The sequence below is a fragment of the Artemia franciscana genome, chromosome 3 (assembly GCF_032884065.1).
Source record: "Artemia franciscana chromosome 3, ASM3288406v1, whole genome shotgun sequence".
Taxonomy (NCBI): domain Eukaryota; kingdom Metazoa; phylum Arthropoda; class Branchiopoda; order Anostraca; family Artemiidae; genus Artemia; species Artemia franciscana.
In genome coordinates this window covers 13,510,053-13,527,788 of record NC_088865.1, presented here as the reverse complement: position 1 = coordinate 13,527,788, position 17,736 = coordinate 13,510,053, and the positions used below count along the sequence as shown (strand labels likewise).

At 34.9% G+C, this 17,736-nt stretch overlaps 1 protein-coding gene across 1 annotated transcript in view; it reads left to right on the top strand.

Annotated features, from left to right (window-relative positions):
- LOC136024902 (uncharacterized) overlaps positions 1 to 17,736 on the top strand; it is a 148,114-nt gene that overhangs the window by 29,277 nt on the left and 101,101 nt on the right. The window contains exon 3 of the mRNA XM_065700460.1: positions 11,362 to 11,425. Coding sequence (XP_065556532.1) covers positions 11,362 to 11,425 — 64 coding nt within the window. The remainder of the gene's footprint in view (positions 1 to 11,361; positions 11,426 to 17,736) is intronic.

Here is a 17,736-nt window from a genome sequence, read left to right as displayed (position 1 = left end):
GTGCACTCGTCCCAAATAATAAGTTTGCATTGCTGCAATACTTTACCCATCCCAGATGATTTGGAAATATTGCACGTGCACTGTGAGTTTCTGTGAAACTCACAGAAACGTGAGTTTCTGTAGAATGTAAATTCAGAGGCTATTTCAAAGCGGAATGAGCAGTTCTTCGACCAGGCAGCAACGTTGCGGCTATTCCGGACGACGCAATTGCCAACGCTATATCATTTTTTGATCGAATTGATGCCAGAATCAGTTTTATCACAAACGGTTTACCAGTTCCTCCTGGTGCATCCAAAAAGAAAATTTCTCCAGCGTTGTTATCGACACAATGCATTATCGTATCATAAATGTCTTTTTGTTCCGACGTTAACTTGGAAATGTTATTCTGTACATTAGGGTGGAGCTTATTTTAAAAATTTTGGAAATATTATTTTCTTACCCCCCTAAGTTGTTCCATATCACATGAAAACATTGTAGAAAAAGTTTGAGCCATTTATAATAATGTTTAGGGGTAGCTCAAGTACCTCAAAGATTAAGAAAAAAGAAAAAAAAGAAGGATTTCGATTAAAAATTTTAAAAATTAAAAATTTTGGAAATATTATTTTCTTACCCCCCTAAGTTGTTCCATATCACATGAAAACATTGTAGAAAAAGTTAAAGCCATTTATAATAATGTTTAGGGGTAGCTCAAGTACCTCAAAGATTAAGAAAAAAGAAAAAAAAAGAAGGATTTCGATCAACTTGTATTTTGCTTTAAAAAAATATAAACAAAATTGTTTAGTTCCTATTTATGGTTGACCTGACAGAGTCTGCTTCCTGCTGTCGGGATAAACTCTGCGGTGTTCATTGACAACTGGCAGCAGAAATTGCAGCTGCGACTCATCTTGGGTTATAAAACCGCTGTACTCTTGAATGAGTGCCACTCCTCGCTCAGCGTGGTCATTGACGACTTTGAGTGACCTCACAGTTTCTGACGCTAGCTTGCAGTCGTGTCTTTCTTCCTACAAGTCTGGATCAACTGTGAGAAATCCATCCGGAAGATCCATCATTTAAAAAAGTTTTGCTGACTTTGCTGTAACAAAATGTTCCAGGTTTTTATTCTTGGCTGAATCAAGATCAATGGTGATATGCTTGGTATGTTCCTGTCCCTGGTCGTCTTCACTCTGCATGGCACTCACCATCAGTCTCTTCGTCGACGAACTGACGCGACTGTCGAAGAAAGCCAAGCCAACGAGTTCGGGTGACAAATACCACAAGTTACCGGAAAACTTGTTTGATGTGGCCTTTGAGATTGCCAAATGGATGGACGAGTACTCGAGCAGTGACTTCAGCAGTAGTAGGTCACTGTACGGAGCACCTGAGGCTAAAGGTGCAGAGATCCAGGCTTTCAGGTACACACGTACTGCAAACACACACACGTCATGCAAACCTCTTTCTTTTGTGAGAGTCAGTCTAAACTGAGCCTTGAACATCCAGATCTTTAAACTGTATATCACTTTGCTCATCCATCTGGCATGGTGCATCGCTCCGGGTGACATGAATCGTACTCCTCTCGCAGGAGTAGCACCAAGAAAGATGAACACAAGTTCCAGGAATTCCTTGTAATCATCCCTCGGCTGGCTCTGTTCAAGGTGCTTGTTAGCAAAATCGATGGTACTTTGTTTGATGTCATCCACTAGACACGCCACATCATCAGCTGCAATTCCTGTTTCATATTTATCTGTATCTATGAATCTCCAATAGTCCTGGAAGCGTTTGAAGAGTGGAACCTCAGGGGAAGATGTCGATCCCATGCACACTCGAAACGCAGCACCAATGACGAGCTCCATAATATGATGTTTACAAGCCAGTGACAAGAGTTCCTTACCTAGCTTCTGCTCCAACAGAACACAAGCACCAGAGATCCTGCCAGTGTTTGAGCTTGTAGTATCGAAACACATGGCTCGGATGTTGCCGGGTATGCCCCAGTCTTCAATAGCTCCGAAGACAGCAGAAGCCTGAGCCTCGCCTGTTCCGGATGGAAGCTTGGCTACTGTGAGTAGCTGTAAAACTTCTTTTCCGGAAACCAAAACAGGCAGACGATCAACCTTCTCTTTTCCAATGAGGTCGGGGATCAGTTTGCCGTCCCAGTGGACAACGAGGTTAACATCACTCTGAAACTTGGCTCTGATGCTTGCAGAACTGTGAATTCGATGTTTTGCTCTGAGTCGGCGAACTGAATCTCTATTTAGAGCTAGTTGGTCAATAGTCATTCCTAAGCTTTTGGCAGTTTCTGCTATGACAAAAACAGCCTTGCGGTCTGATACTTTAGTACGATCAAGAGCTGCTGCTAGTTCAGGTATAACTACAGCTTTTCGGCCCCTCTTTCTTTTTTGAGTTCTGCTTCCTCCAACAGCCCCCTCACTGTCAACGTCTTCTGCTGCGCTGATCTCTGAACCAGATGTGGTAAGTTCGGCTGTGGAAGCCTCTATCTGTTGTATGTTCTCTGTTTTCTGTCGTCTTTTAAGTGTTTGCTGCTCTCTCTCAGACACCCTTTTCTCCTTGCAAGCTAGTGTTTCATCTACGCCAACCATTGACCCCCGTCTCCCTTTTTCTCGCTGGGCTAACAAGAAATCTTTGTCTTCTTGTATTGACATCGTGTTCAGGGCATCGGCGTGAGCGATGCCAAAAAGATCCTCGAGCCTAGATACGAAGGCCGCCTCTCTCGCCTGTTGAGTTGATGACTTTCGTGCTTTGTTCTTCTTGAGAAGACGCCATTCTTCAAATGCCTGCTCAAGCTTGGTTTGACAGTTTTGATGATCTCTCATTGGAATTCGAGCTTTCCGCCAAAACTTTGCTAGTTCGGTTACAGCAGCAGCCGACGAGTGCCTAATGGTCTCATTCAGTTCAAGGTGGAGATGAAGGAAGAACCCAAGAGCCATTCGCAATGAAGGCAGCTTGCTACCTCTTAATTCAGACACAGAGCTACCAATGAGATATAACTCCGTTCGAGATCTAGTTGCATTTGCTAACATTTTCAGTCTCAATTGGGTCTGAAATAAAAAGAAAACAGAATTTATAATCATGAACTTAGGTAGGGTGAATTTTTTTTAGAAAAAAGAGCAAAAATTGTTCAACTCATTGCTTCTCCAACAAAAGCATAGGCTCAGTTACATTCAAATTCGTCAATCAACGCTCAGTAGTCATTAACGTTCTAGAAATCTACTGTCTTGAGACAAGTTAATACACAATTAGCTTATTATTGTAAAAAAAACAACACTGATAACAAAACAGAACTGATACAATATCGCCTCGAGCAAAAAACTACACCAGACTGAGTCTTGGTGTCCGAGACTATAGTAAGCGCAACCGGTCAAAAGCAAACAAGTCTGAACACGTTCATCTCTGAAGGATGGAAATTTTGCATTGCCGGCTAAATTATGTCTGGTTCTGCTGCAAGTTGTCAATGAACACTGCAGAGCTTATCCCGATAGCAGGAAACAGACTCTATCCGTTCAACCATAAATAGGAACTAAACAATTTTGTTTATGTGTTTTTAAGCAAAATACAAGTTGCTCGAAATCCTTCTTTTTTACTTTTTCCTTCTTTATTACTTTTTTTCTTAATCTTGGAGGTACTTGAGCTACCCCTAAACATTATTATAAATGGCTCAAACTTTTTATAATATTTCCAAAATTTTTAAAATAAGCTCCAGCCTACTGTACATACGACAATAGATCACTCGTACTGTGACTTTGTTCACGATCCAATTCTAAAATGTCGAAACAGCAGCGGTACGATTAGGTGATGGCATTCCCAAATCCTGAAGAGGTTTGTTTGCCATACATGCGCACAAATCTTCTATAATAACTAAAGTGTAGTTATAAATTTCTAATGTAAAATCAAAAGTCATATCTGACGTCTCTAACCGTTTTCGATGGAGTATATCTTCGGACATTTTCGATTTATATTTTTCCCATAACTCTGTAGGAGCTGAAGGAGAGCAACTTGTTAGTATGGTTCCAAACAATGCATGAATTTGACTTGGAGTTGACGTTTCGCACGCGTCATTGATGCAGTTATCCCAGTGTTGGTCATTCTCCAATAAATTCAGAGCTTGGCATGCACTACGGTAAGTGTCATGTATAGTACCGTTTACAGTTCTCAAATACTCAAAGGACGTCGGACCGGGTACATTCACCAAAAGCAGGCGTAGAAAGAGCATTCATGTTGATTGGGGTGAACGGTGTAGAGTCTTCTTATCGTGGTATCTTTGAAGATGGTAGGTTGGCCGTAGACTGACTTACCCTGTTTTCGACGTTCAAATACTTTATTTTTAGTATTCCACGTGTAATACGAAGGCACTTCAGTATAGAGCAGTTTTTTTTTGCAAAATAATCATTTTTGCATAGCGAAAAGAAAGCAGTTAACTTTGTATCCGGTGGATTCTTGGCTCTTTGTTGCACGTTGGATTCTGAAAAATAAACACGTTGACCATTCTGTAAATGTACCGCTAAGTGAACAACAGCTGGACGGCGTTCATGGATCGGAAATGAAAGAATTTGCCAAACAGCTTCATTACTGCTTATGTATCTTCCAGCCTGATATTGTGCGGTTTCGTCGATATCTTTGATTTCGGACTGGAAGCCAAAAACTGCCATGTCACTGCCTTTGTTGACGTATTTACATATGTATTTGATTGCCTTTACGGAGTTACAGTATTCAACGTTTATGTGTGCATTAAATGTTTTTGATAATAATGGGGAATATGGAACAACCCACTGGTTATCTACTTCGATGGTGGTACCTTACGCTTCTTTATTATTGCTGTTTTACCGCCATCTTCAGTAGATCTTCTTCTATATTGTGGGTAACCATCATTGCCAGTAATTGTGTTGGGTACTCAAAGTCGAGGATATTGCTTTGTGCACCTTCCTTTGGCCATGCATGGTGAATTTTCGTTCAATGCTCCGCAAGGTCCATGTATCATATTTTTTATAACAATATCATATAACCCCTTACCGACATTTTCATCAGGTATTTCAGTGGAAATCACATCATCAATTTCGTTAGAAGTAATTTTATAATGTAGCCAGATAAGTATATGTGCGTGTGGCAATCCTCGTTTTTGCCATTCCACTGAGTACATCCAGCATCGCACTGACCCAAACACTTCAAGTTTACTATGTAGTTTATCAGTGATTTCAACTTTTGCCGGAAGACACGGGCCGTAATGTCATGTCTATGAACCGCCGATTGTCCTTGAAGTAAAAGCTGCTGTATATCGTCCCAAGATTGATTATATGTAAATGTAATAAATAAATCTGGACGACCATAGAGACGAACATACGCAATAGCATCTTGAGCATATTCATGCATATGACGGGGACTGCCAGCATATGACGAAGGTAAAATCGTTAATCTTCCAACGTTTGTGGTATTACCGTCATTTACAACTGCATCTCGCAATTGAATGTATTGTTCAGAGCAGAGCTTGGTCTGATTCAGACGGATAAATAGCAAACGTTCTGATTCAATTTTTGCATACATATCAACGACGTATTGGAGAAACAATTGACGGCATTTTAAAATATAATTGTCTTCATCATGCCGAGTCATTAGTATATAGGAATAATAATGCATTGTACTGCATTTTTTATTCATTTCTTTGTTAGTCGCTGGATTTATCAATTTAATATTAAAGTGATAGCCGTCGGCTCCATCCCAAAAAATGATAGGATATTGTAGGGCATCGTAACATCGATGAGTTTCAGCAATTTTTATCAGCTGAGCGTTTCGCTTATGAAGAATAATATCTCGAGGTAAAAACTGATCACGGACCACAACGATTGCCACTTCGTCGATAGTTGGAGCATTGTATCTACGCACATGTTGGCCAGAAGGCGTTTTGTCAGCGGAAATAACAATTTTATGCCTATCAGTAGGCATCAAATCGATGGCTGTTTTGAACAGACGCACTAAATTATTATTTTCGTGGAAAAGATGTTCCAATTGGGAAACGATTGTCCTTTCAACGTCGGGAGAAATTTCGCAACGTGCATTCAATTCAGAATTTCTATCACTGATGAAGTACAATTGTAAAAATCTATGATTCTCGCCTGAGAATGGTAGTAGGTACCCTGCTCTATGATAAATTTGCCCTTTTACTTTGAAAGTAGGCATAAATTCACCTGGATTTTCGATTTGGGCACCAAACGACGTCATTTGGAAACATGAGTAATATTTTCTGATCTGTTTTAAAAAACGCTTAGATTCTGACGTAGTTCCAGTAAGCAAAGTCTTCAATGGCTCTGGTGGTGCAGCCAGTAGAGGAAGTTTAGCTTTTCCTGAGGCGCAGCACATTCTCATTGTTTCACCATTAAATTTTAAGGCCTTGCAATAGGGACAAATTTTAGACATAGTCCCGATTTGAACAGATCTACTCAAGCTATAATCATCGACTGGGCTGTACCTGAATGCTAGGCGAAAATTTTTAGGTTGCTTTTGTGATTCCTCGGCACGCTGTCTTTTGGTGATTTCTCTTTGAGACTCAAGCCTAATTTCACGCTGTTGTTGTGATTCCTCGGCATGCTTTCTTTTCTTACTTTCTCTATCAGCCGCAAGCCTGTTTTCTTGCTGGTCTTGTGATTCCTCGGCAAGCCTTCTTTTTTCGCTTTCTCTTTTAGCAGCAAGTCTGGTTTTGCGTTGCTCTGGTAGTTCCTCGGCACGCTTTCTGTTCTTACTTTCTCTATCAGCCGCAAGCCTGTTCTCTTGCTGTTCTTGTGTGTCCTCGGCAAGCTTTCTTTTCTTACTTTATCAGCAGCAAGTTTTTTGGCATAGACTCTTTGAGCAGCTTCCTCGGCTGTTGCCATTGTAGGTTCTTCAGTCGTTTTACAGTTAAACATTTTTCCGACCACGATCTTCTTAGAATTGAAAATTTGTCTTTGAACGAATGTAAATGTTCCCGTTTTTGACCGATTTAATATAAAAACAAATTTTCCAAGAGAACATCCAAATACCTGGTCTCAAAGTAATGGTCTCCAAGAAGGACTTAAAATTATCAAAACATGAAATGTAGTTAATGATATGGCTGAACATGGTGTTAAATTAACAAATAACTTTAAAAATCTTCTCACAGAAAATGAGGCCCAAAAGCAGTATGTCCTCCAAGTAGTAGGCAAATGCCGAGTATTATATCCTGACGATTCAAAAGTTACTTTAGCAAAATCTCTAAAACATATCAAATAACAATGCAAAATTACCAACTCATGATTGTACTACCTCTGTGTCATTTTAGTGTCTGATTTGTGTGTATTATATACCTGACTATTATATTTTAAAGTAAAAAATACCATCGGAGTTATCAGTATTACTTTCTTTAGTATATTTTCGCTTTAAAATAAAAAATGTATACAAAAAGACAAATTTATCACTTGTTAGCAAAATACATAAAGTGGGCACCTAGTGGTACCAAGTCACGTTTTTTGCGCTAAATATTGTTGCAGCTTTGCTTGACTTAAAATAACAAGAGTTATGTATAAAATATTAATTTGAAAGAGCAATATTGGCGTTCTTTGAGATAATAAGCGGGTTGTTATTATTTACTGTTCGTGAGTTATGGCTCGATCTGTAAGCTTTTAACCAAAAATTTGGATTTTTTCAAACTTTGAGGAACGGCGGCACGGGTTAACGTAAAATAGCCCAGCTGAAATTTCGGCTATTTGAATATCTGGAAAGAAGAATCATTTTATGGGGTTGAAATAAGCAAAATTCCGAAATTTATCCTCTCTCTTTGAGATCCAGTCACCCTAATATATCCACATTTGGCCGGGGGCCCAACAGTTATGATTAGAAAATTGAAGTTTGCGTATTTGTTTTGTATTATTAAAATAAAATGATAACAGATTTTATAAGTTTAAGTCCAAAAGAACGTGCACTAACACTTGTAAGAAAATTTGTTTTAAATATATTTCGCATGAAAATTTTACATGATAAAACGACCTGGTTATTCTTTCGATATCAGCAAAAAATGAAAAATATATTGAACTTGCATATCCCAGATACCGAAGAAAAGTATATGTTCATATCTTTGTGCTGTTATTTTGTATGATCATCCAGTATATCAATATTAGCCAATACAACATACAGAACAATATACAGACACAATATACAATATACAACAATACAGAACAATATACAGACACAAAATACAATATACAACAATACAGAACAATATACAACATACAGAACAATATACAGACACAATATACAATATACAACAATACAGAACAATATAAACGTAACAGTGCTTCAATTTTAAGACCTTTTTATGGTCTTAAAATGGTTTCTGAAATGGTTTTTATAATTGCCACAGTAAAGAAGCAATAAATTTACTCTGTTCAATATCAAATAGGCAATATCAACCCAGTTCCTGCGCTTGTTTCACATGTTGATTTCTGTTACAGAGTGTCCTATATATATATATATATATATATATATATATATATATATATATATATATATATATATATATATATATATATATATATATGTATGTATGTATGTATGTATATATATATATATATATATATATATATATATATATATATATATATATATATATATATATATATATATATATATATATATATAATTATATATATATATATATACTAATATATATATAATATATATATATATATATATATATATATACTATATACATATATATATACTATATATACATGTATATATATATATATATATATATATATATATATATATATATATATATATATATATATATATGTATATATATATGTATGTATATATATATATATATTATATATATATACTAATATATATATAATTTATATATATATATATACTATATATATATATATATACTATATATATATATATATATACTATATATATATATATATATATATATATATATATATATATATATATATATATATATATATATATATATATATATATATATATATATATATATATATATATATATATATATATATATACTAAAACTTTTGAAATAGGAAAAGAGCCTTTAATCACATTCTTTACCATGTGCAATCATAAAATAGTCTAATATCTTCATTTTTTCCACAGACATTACCCTCGAAAAGCTATTACCCCCCCAAGCCCCCCCCCCCGCGTGGGTAAGTCGTTACGCGCCATATTAGTTACGCGCCATTGTAGTTGTGTCCCTATGTCCCACCTGTGATATATATATATATATATATATATATATATATATATATATATATATATATATATATATATATATATATATATATATATATATATGTATATATATATGTATATATATATATATATATATATATATATATATATATATATATATATATATATATATATATATATATATATATATATATATATATATATATATATATATATGTATATATATATGTATATATATATATATATACATATATATACGAATACATATAATATATACATATATATATACACATATATATATATACATATATATACGAAGATTGTCCTTTTTGGCCAACCGTCTGGGGCTACACGGAAAGCAGGTCGTCCTTGTCTGGGTTGGGAGGATGTCATAAATAAGGATTTAAAGGAAATGGGAACTTCCTGGGAGGGTGTAAAGAGGGAGGCTTTAAATAGATTAGGTTGGAGGAGGAGCGTGCGTAGCTGTGTTGGCCTCAGGCGGCTTGGTGCTGCAGTGAGTTATTATTAGTAGTAGTAGTAGTAGTATATATATATATATATATATATATATATATATATATATATATATATATATATATATATATATATATATATATATATATATATATATATATATATATATATATATATATATGTTTTTAACTACATAAAACTTGCGAATATACAACATTCTTTGCTGTCCCATTGTCTGTGCATATAAATAGATTGTCAGGTTTACCGACTCTTGAACATGCAACATATAATGGTCCATGGGAAAACAATCCGTATTCAGATCTATACCTCATGATTCTAATGATTGCCCTTGAGCTTTGTTGATGATGATTGCTAATCGACCATTCCCTGTGTCGCCGTCGTCATTTATATATCTCTCTGTGCCCCCCCCCCCCGGCGTCCCCGTTGTAGTTGTGTCCCCGTGTCCAGGTCGTCATTTATATTCCCTGTGTCCCGATCGTCATTTGTGTCCCGGTGTCCCAGTCTGTGGTTTCTCTTGGAGTGTACCGGGCGTCATTTATATTCCTTGTGTCCCGGTGTCCCGGTCCTCATTTGTGTCCCGGTTTCCCGGTCTGTATATACATTCGTTTTTGAATTGGTCTTTTTTTTAGTTTTTAGTTTTTTTAGTTATACCTCATGATTCTAATGATTGCCCCTGAGCTTTGTTGATGGTGATTGCTAATCAAACATTCCTTGTGTCCCCGTCGTCATTTATATATCCCCCTGTGCCCCCCGGTGTCCCCGTTGTAGTTGTGTCCCTGTGTCCCGGTTGTCATTTATATTCCCTATGTCCCGGTCGTCATTTGTATCCCGGTGTCCCGGTCTGTATATACATTCGTTTTTGAAATGGTATATGATGAAATAAATTTTTGTATTTTTCTCCTTTTTTTCTTTTTAGTTTTTTTTTTTTGGTTTTTACTTTGTTTTTAGGTTTTTTAGTTTTTTTCTTTTTCTTTTAGTTTTTTTTTAGTTTTGTTTTTCTTTTTTTTTCATTTTTTCCTTTTTTTCTTTTTTTCTTTTTTATTTATATATTTTATTTTTTTTTTTTTTTTTTATTATATATATATATATATATATATATATATATATATATATATATATATATATATATATATATATATATATATATATATATATATATATATATATATATATATATATATATATTATATATATATATATATATATATATATATATATATATATATATATATATATATATATATATATATATATATATATATATATATACATATATAAATATGTATTATTTTTTTTTTTGGCTTTTAATTTTTCTCGATTATTTATTCTGATTTTGGATGTGTTCAAGTCAGGTTTACTGTTATGATTACATTCTATATATAAAAAACAATTTGTATTTGTTTTTTCTTGGCGACGAAGGAATAGTGCTATAGAAAGCTGATTTTTGTCTTTACATAATGCCTTGGTATATATCTATCTGTTGGCTACTTGCTGTTTTTTAGTGCATTTTCGTTTTAAATTTTACGAAGGGTTAGGTGTCTACATACAACATGCTTTATGCTAGTAAAACATTGCGTGTTAACAGTCTGTTTTCTGTTTAATAGACAATGTTTAGTCATACTGTATTTAATTTAAACTAAAAGTTTTTTTCTTTAGGATTGGCTCCAAAATAGAAGAAAAGAGAATCGGAAGCATGCTAGCCCAAAAAAGCGTGTTAACGGTTAGTTTAACGAATATTTATTCAATAATTTTTTTTAACATATTTCTGCCTTTCTTGAAGACTGATTTGCCTTGTCAATTTTGCACGAAAAATTAATTAATGCTATTGCCTAAGTAATTTCAGCATTTTAAAACTCATTTTTCCTAAAAACCTACAGAAAATTTACAATAAATAATATAGATAATAAATTATTAGATTTGAAAGAAAAATTATAAATTTCTAATGACAATGTTGGAAAATCAAAAATTATAAGTTTAGAAAATCAACATGTACTTTATAAATAGTCGGAATGAAATTAAGTTTAGTTAAAGTATTTCAAGCTATATTACCATTCTTTATGAAATTAAATAAAAAAACAAGTTTTTTTTAAATGAAAGTAAAGAGCAACATTTAAACTTAAAACGAATAGAAATTAGTTCGTATAGGAAAGGGGCTTTTCCTCCTCAACTTTAGCGTAAAGAGCGGGGCGTTAAGGAGGAACAGCCCTTTCATATACGGACTAATTTCTGTTCGTTTTAAGTTTTAATGTTGCTCCTTAATTTCATTTAAAAAAAAAACTTGTTTTTTTATATTTAAGAATTAACGACGCTTCTTGACTACTAAGGTCCCTGCGTCGGCCCTGCAGTGCATTCCTGCAGCGTGATTCGATCTCTGGGTCCCGTATTACCAAGCTCAGGTCAAATCCACTGCGCCACCACAGGACACTTGTTTTTTTTATTTAATTTCTGGGCGTTTTTGAATTAATGCATGTTTTGATCTTGGCTCTCCGCACAAAAATAATTAAAACGAAATTTGCACATTCATTAATTGCAATTAATCGGAAGATCTTGAGAAAAAAGAGCGAGGGAGGAGGCCTAGTTGCCCTCCAAGTTTTTGATTACTTAAAAAAGCAACTAGAACTTTTAATTTTTTACAAACATTTTCATTGGTAAAAAATATACGTAACTTACCAATTAACCTACGTAACGACCTTCTATATTCGTTTGTTTTATTGGGTGTTTACCCCTCATATAAACCCCAGGTAAACCCCTCATATGCGTAATAATTTTCGTTCGTTAAGTTTTAATGCTGCTCCTTACTTTCAGTAGAAAAAACTTTTCAGTCTTTTTACTCATTGGAGTTGAAAGGTTAAAATTTTTTTGGTCACTTAAAAAGGGCTCTATAACTTTTAATTTCCGTTAGAATGAGCCCCCTTGTGACATTCTAGGACCACTCAGTCGATACGATCACCCCTGGAAAAGAAACAAATAAACACGGATCCGTGACCTGTCTTTTGGCAAAAAATGCGAAATTCCACATAGATAGGAGCTTGAAACTTCTACTTTAAGGTTGTCTGATAAGCTGAATCTGATGGTGTGATTTCCGTTAAGATTGTATGACTTTTAGGGGGTGTTTCCCCCTAATTTTCTAAAATGTGGCAAATTTTCTCAGGCTCGTAACTTTTGATGGGTATAACTGATCTTGATGAAACTTATATATTTAAAATTAACATTAAAATGCAGTTCTTTTGAGGTAACTATTGGTATCAAAATTCCATTTTTTAGAGTTTCGGTTACTATTGAGCCGGGTCGCTCCTTACTACAGTTCGTTACCACAAACTTTTTGATCATTGCATACTAAATTAAGTGTTTTGTAAAATATATGGCTTTTTATATTTTTTTTTAAGTCTAATTTCATGGCTAGGGCATCGGCCACAACCTAGTAAAGAACGAAACCGAAAACTGAAAAAGTGTTGCAAAAAACATAAAAAGAACACCAAAAGAAAAAGACTTAAAACTTATAAACGCGCATTAGAAAAAAAAAACTCAAATGAAAAAAAAAATATCAAACATCTCGTGGTAACGAATTTTAGTAAGGAGCGACCCGGCTCAAAAGTAAACGAAACTTTAAAAACGGAATTTTGATACTAATAGATACACCAAAAGAATCAAATTCTTATGCTATTTTTAAATATACAAGTTTAATTAGATTTAGTCTTACTCATCAAAAGTTACGAGTCTGAGAAAATTTGCCTCCTATCTACAAAAATTTGGAACTTAGTATTTTTTTTTGCCAGAAGACCGATCACGGGTACGTGTTTATTTGTTTGTTTTATTTTTATTTTATTTTCTTTATTTCCCTCAAAAAATGAGGAGTTGGCTACAATATAATATAAAGGAAAGACAAATGATAACACTTACAATCAAAACATATCAAATATTGATCAAATCATCAAGCGCCAGAACTGTTACTAAAAAACGGAAATAAATTGTGGCCTAAAAGGTTAATTTTCGCCTTATCTTCAATTGTTTTATATTATTTCTTTATATAGACAACAGGATCCTTCACTTTAAGCTTTAAAACAATTTCAGTGTTACTAAAAGAAAGGGGCAAACCAAGTAAAAATTTACAAAATTTAAAATAAGAAACTTCAATGGGCGAAAGATCAGAAGGTCTGAAATTACGGAAGAGGAGGGACGGGAACAATACGTGAGGTAGAGCAACAGCGCTATACATACGACCAAGGACGTCCCGACGCTAAAGACCCCGAAAACAAAATAAAAGACCAAATGCATTGCGTAGTTTCATCTGAACATAATGAACCAAGACTGGTTTAAAATCTCTTTTCGAAGCAGCATAAGGTAATCCCAAATAAGTGACTGTTGGCGATGACTGAAAAATAACACCATTGCCGCTATCGAGAGTCGCCCTGACATTATCCTCTAAACAATTTACAACAAAAAATTGACATTTTTCAAAACTGATAGAAAGGCCCAAACCTTTTAAACAATTAATTAAAATATTTAAATTAGAAACAAGACTAGACTTGGACTGGATTAGAAGGATAATGTCATCAGCATGTGCAATGTAAGACAGATTTCGAGATAATAAAACAAAAGAGCAGGAAAGGGAATTAAGGGCAGTAGCTAAACATGAATTGAATATATAAGGAGAAATAATTCCTCCTTGTCTAATTCCTCTACCCACTTGAATTAATTTGGACTGAGATGAAGACGAACTCGGACAAATACGAATCTTTAATCCAGAATTCCAAGAGCGAAGGACTCGAATGACAGCTAGGGGCAATCCAGCATATATTAAAGCGAGCAGTGCAGATGCATTAGAAATGTTATCAATGGCCCCTTTGATATCAACCAAGAGGGCGTATAGCGGTTGGCCAGAGATTCTTGCTTCTTCTATAACTTTGCTGAAAGATGCATGGGCGTGGTTACATCCCTAACCTCTCTTGAAACAAACTTTATTAGAACCAGCGTCAAGAATTTCAAGAAAATCTTTCAAACACAACTCAAACACTTTCCCAATTATAGAACCCCTAGTAATTGGCCTCCATGAACTACAAGATGACAAGCCTTTTTTCCCGCTTTTAGGAATAGGCGTAACTATACCAATATAGAATGACGATGGTACTAAACCTGTAATAAGTAAAAGGTTGAAAAATGCCAGTAGAGTAATAAGAAAAGGAGAAGGAGCAAATTTAAGGTGATTAGCAAATACACCATCATGATCCTTAGCAGACTGCGCCTTTAACGTTTTGATTGCTCTACGTAACATACCCTCAGAAATCCTGTAATCAGTTGAAAAATTCTTCAACCTTTCATCTAATTGCAACACAACACTCTTAGAATCGTGCGAAGTCGACAACTTAGAAAAATAATTTTCCCACTCTTTTAGCGATGGTGTGGAATTAGTATCAGGCATGTTAATCCGCCTATTGCCTCGGAGAACATTCCAGAGGAGATTCTTGTCCTTGTCTTTATCAATGTTTGAGGAAGCTTCTTCCATGATCAGGTCATTATGACGACGGAGCTCCGCTTGGAATTCAGTCTTTCTCTTTTTCACTAGCAAAATAGATGGATGCGAGTCTCTAGGCTTACCAAGCGCCCGCCATTCCCAATACGCTTGTTTTTTGCTGTTTTTTTTTCGAGGAGTGATTGTGTCGACCAAGTGGTCCTAGAATGTCGCGGGAGGGCTCATTCTAACGGAAATTAAAAGTTCTAGTGCCCTTTTTAAGGGACCAAAAAAATTGGAGGGCACCTAGGCCCCCTCCCGCGGTTATTTTTTGCCAAAGTCAATGAATCAAAATTTTGAGATAGCCATTTGGTTCAGAATAGTTGAAAAACATAATAATTATGTCTTTGGGGCTGACTTACTCCCCCACAGTCCCCGGGGGAGGGGCTGCTAGTTACAAACTTTTACCAGCGTTTACGTACAGTTATTGTTATTTGGAAGCGTACAGACCTTTTCAGGGGGATTTTTTGGTTAGGTGTCGATCTAGGAATAATAGGTAATGTTTTGCCTGAAATCTCCCACAAGCAATATTAATGTGCTGCCAAAGGGTTTAGAATTTCCTCGCAAATCTTGTAATGATCGCTCCAGACTTCTTGTTAAGACTTCAGACTATTTTTAACTTACGAACGGAGTGGTCGGATCTTAATGAAATTTGATATTTAGAAGGAACTTGTAACTCAGACTTTTTATTTTGAATCCCGACCTGATCTAGTGTCATTGGGGGGAGTTGTGGGGGGGGGGGAGACTAGAAATCTTGGAAAACACTTAGAGTGGAGATATCGGGATGAAACTTGGTGGGAAGGGTAAGCACAAGTCCTAGATGTGAGATTGTCATCACCGGACCAAATCCGCTCTTTTTGAGGGATTCGGAAGGTATTTTTCTAGTTGGACGCTACCAAATAAGCTAGGACGATGAAAGTTGGCGGGTATATCAGCGACCAGACTAAATTAAATTAAAAATAGCCTCTTCCCAGATTCGAACTTCTGGAGGGGGGGAGCTACCGAAAGAGATAGTTGAGAAGAATTTTATTTGCCGGTAAAACAAATGATGGTTCTTCTTAAGTATGGCTTGTGGTCTAGGGGTGTGATTCTCAATCACGGACCGTCCCAATTTTTACATGAAAAAGATCCGGAAAAAATACGTGATCAATATAGCGATCGCTGAAATTTAGTTGGTGTATCAGGGACCCGACCAGATTAAATTAATCTGTTGCAAAAATTAACATATATATGTATATATATATATATATATATATATATATATATATATATATATATATATATATATATATATATATATATCTATTTTAATATATACTTTTATTAATAAAAATGAAAATTAATAGTCGTAAAGATTAGAAAAATTTAGGTATTTTAACTTACGGACGGGTTATCAGATCTTAATTAAATTTGATATATAGATGGACTTCGTGTCTTAGAGCTCTTATTTTAAATTCTGACCGGATCTGGTGACATTTGGGGGAGTTGGAGGAGGAAACTGAAAATCTTAAAAAACACTTTGAGTGGAGAGATCGTAATGAAACTTGGTGGGAAGAAGCTCTTGGCTCTTGGCTTTTACGACCTCGTCACAAGTGCCAAATGAGCTCTTGGCTCTTGTTTCTCCTTGTTTTTTTTTTAGTGAAGCCAGTCAACTTTATCATTTTTATTCAAGGTTTAATGGTGACAGGTTAGGAAGGGTTAGATTTTTAACTCCTTTCGGGTATTTATAGCCTAATTTAACCTAACTTTAACTTTTACTATGAAAGCTGGCTTAAGACTGAAAATGCTGATTTGCAAGATCAATTGAATTCAAGCAGAGAAAAAGGAATTTTGGACATTCACCGGTGAATGTCAATATTAACCAAATTTTGCATGCTCACAGCAACATATACCTTCAATTAATGCTTTTTTAATTGAAAAAAATGTACAGTATTAATTTATAGATGTTTCATGGGGAGTAGATTTCAGGTGTATGACGTCTTATAAGTATATAAGGCTTGCGATTAAAAGAGAATGTTCAGTATAAATCATACAATGGCAGAAGAAACAGCCGAGGAATCAAGTCGTGCAAGAAATTTTAGTATAAATCCGACAATGGCAGAAGAAACAGTCGAGGAAGCGGCTCAAAGAGATAATTCCAAAAGGCTTGCGGCTAAAGAACGCAAAACCGCGCAGTTAGATGAAAATCAACCTGGACAGCGAGAATCAAAATGTATCAAAACTGAAAATGGTAGCGATGATGATTGGGTTTGGGATTTTGACTTGGACAATGTCATCAATACCTACCAGATTTTAGTTAAAAAAACAAAGGTTTGGCAATATGTATTTCTTAGTGACGAAAGACATGCCAAGGTAAAACAAACCAAACAACTTGAAAGTTATACCGATGATAAAGAAAAAATGACTTTGAAAGGACTATTGTTTCCCAGTTGCAACATCTATTCTACAAAAATAATAATTTAGTGTTTCTGTTCAAAACAGCAATCGAATTGATGCCTACTGATACGCATAAAATTGTTATT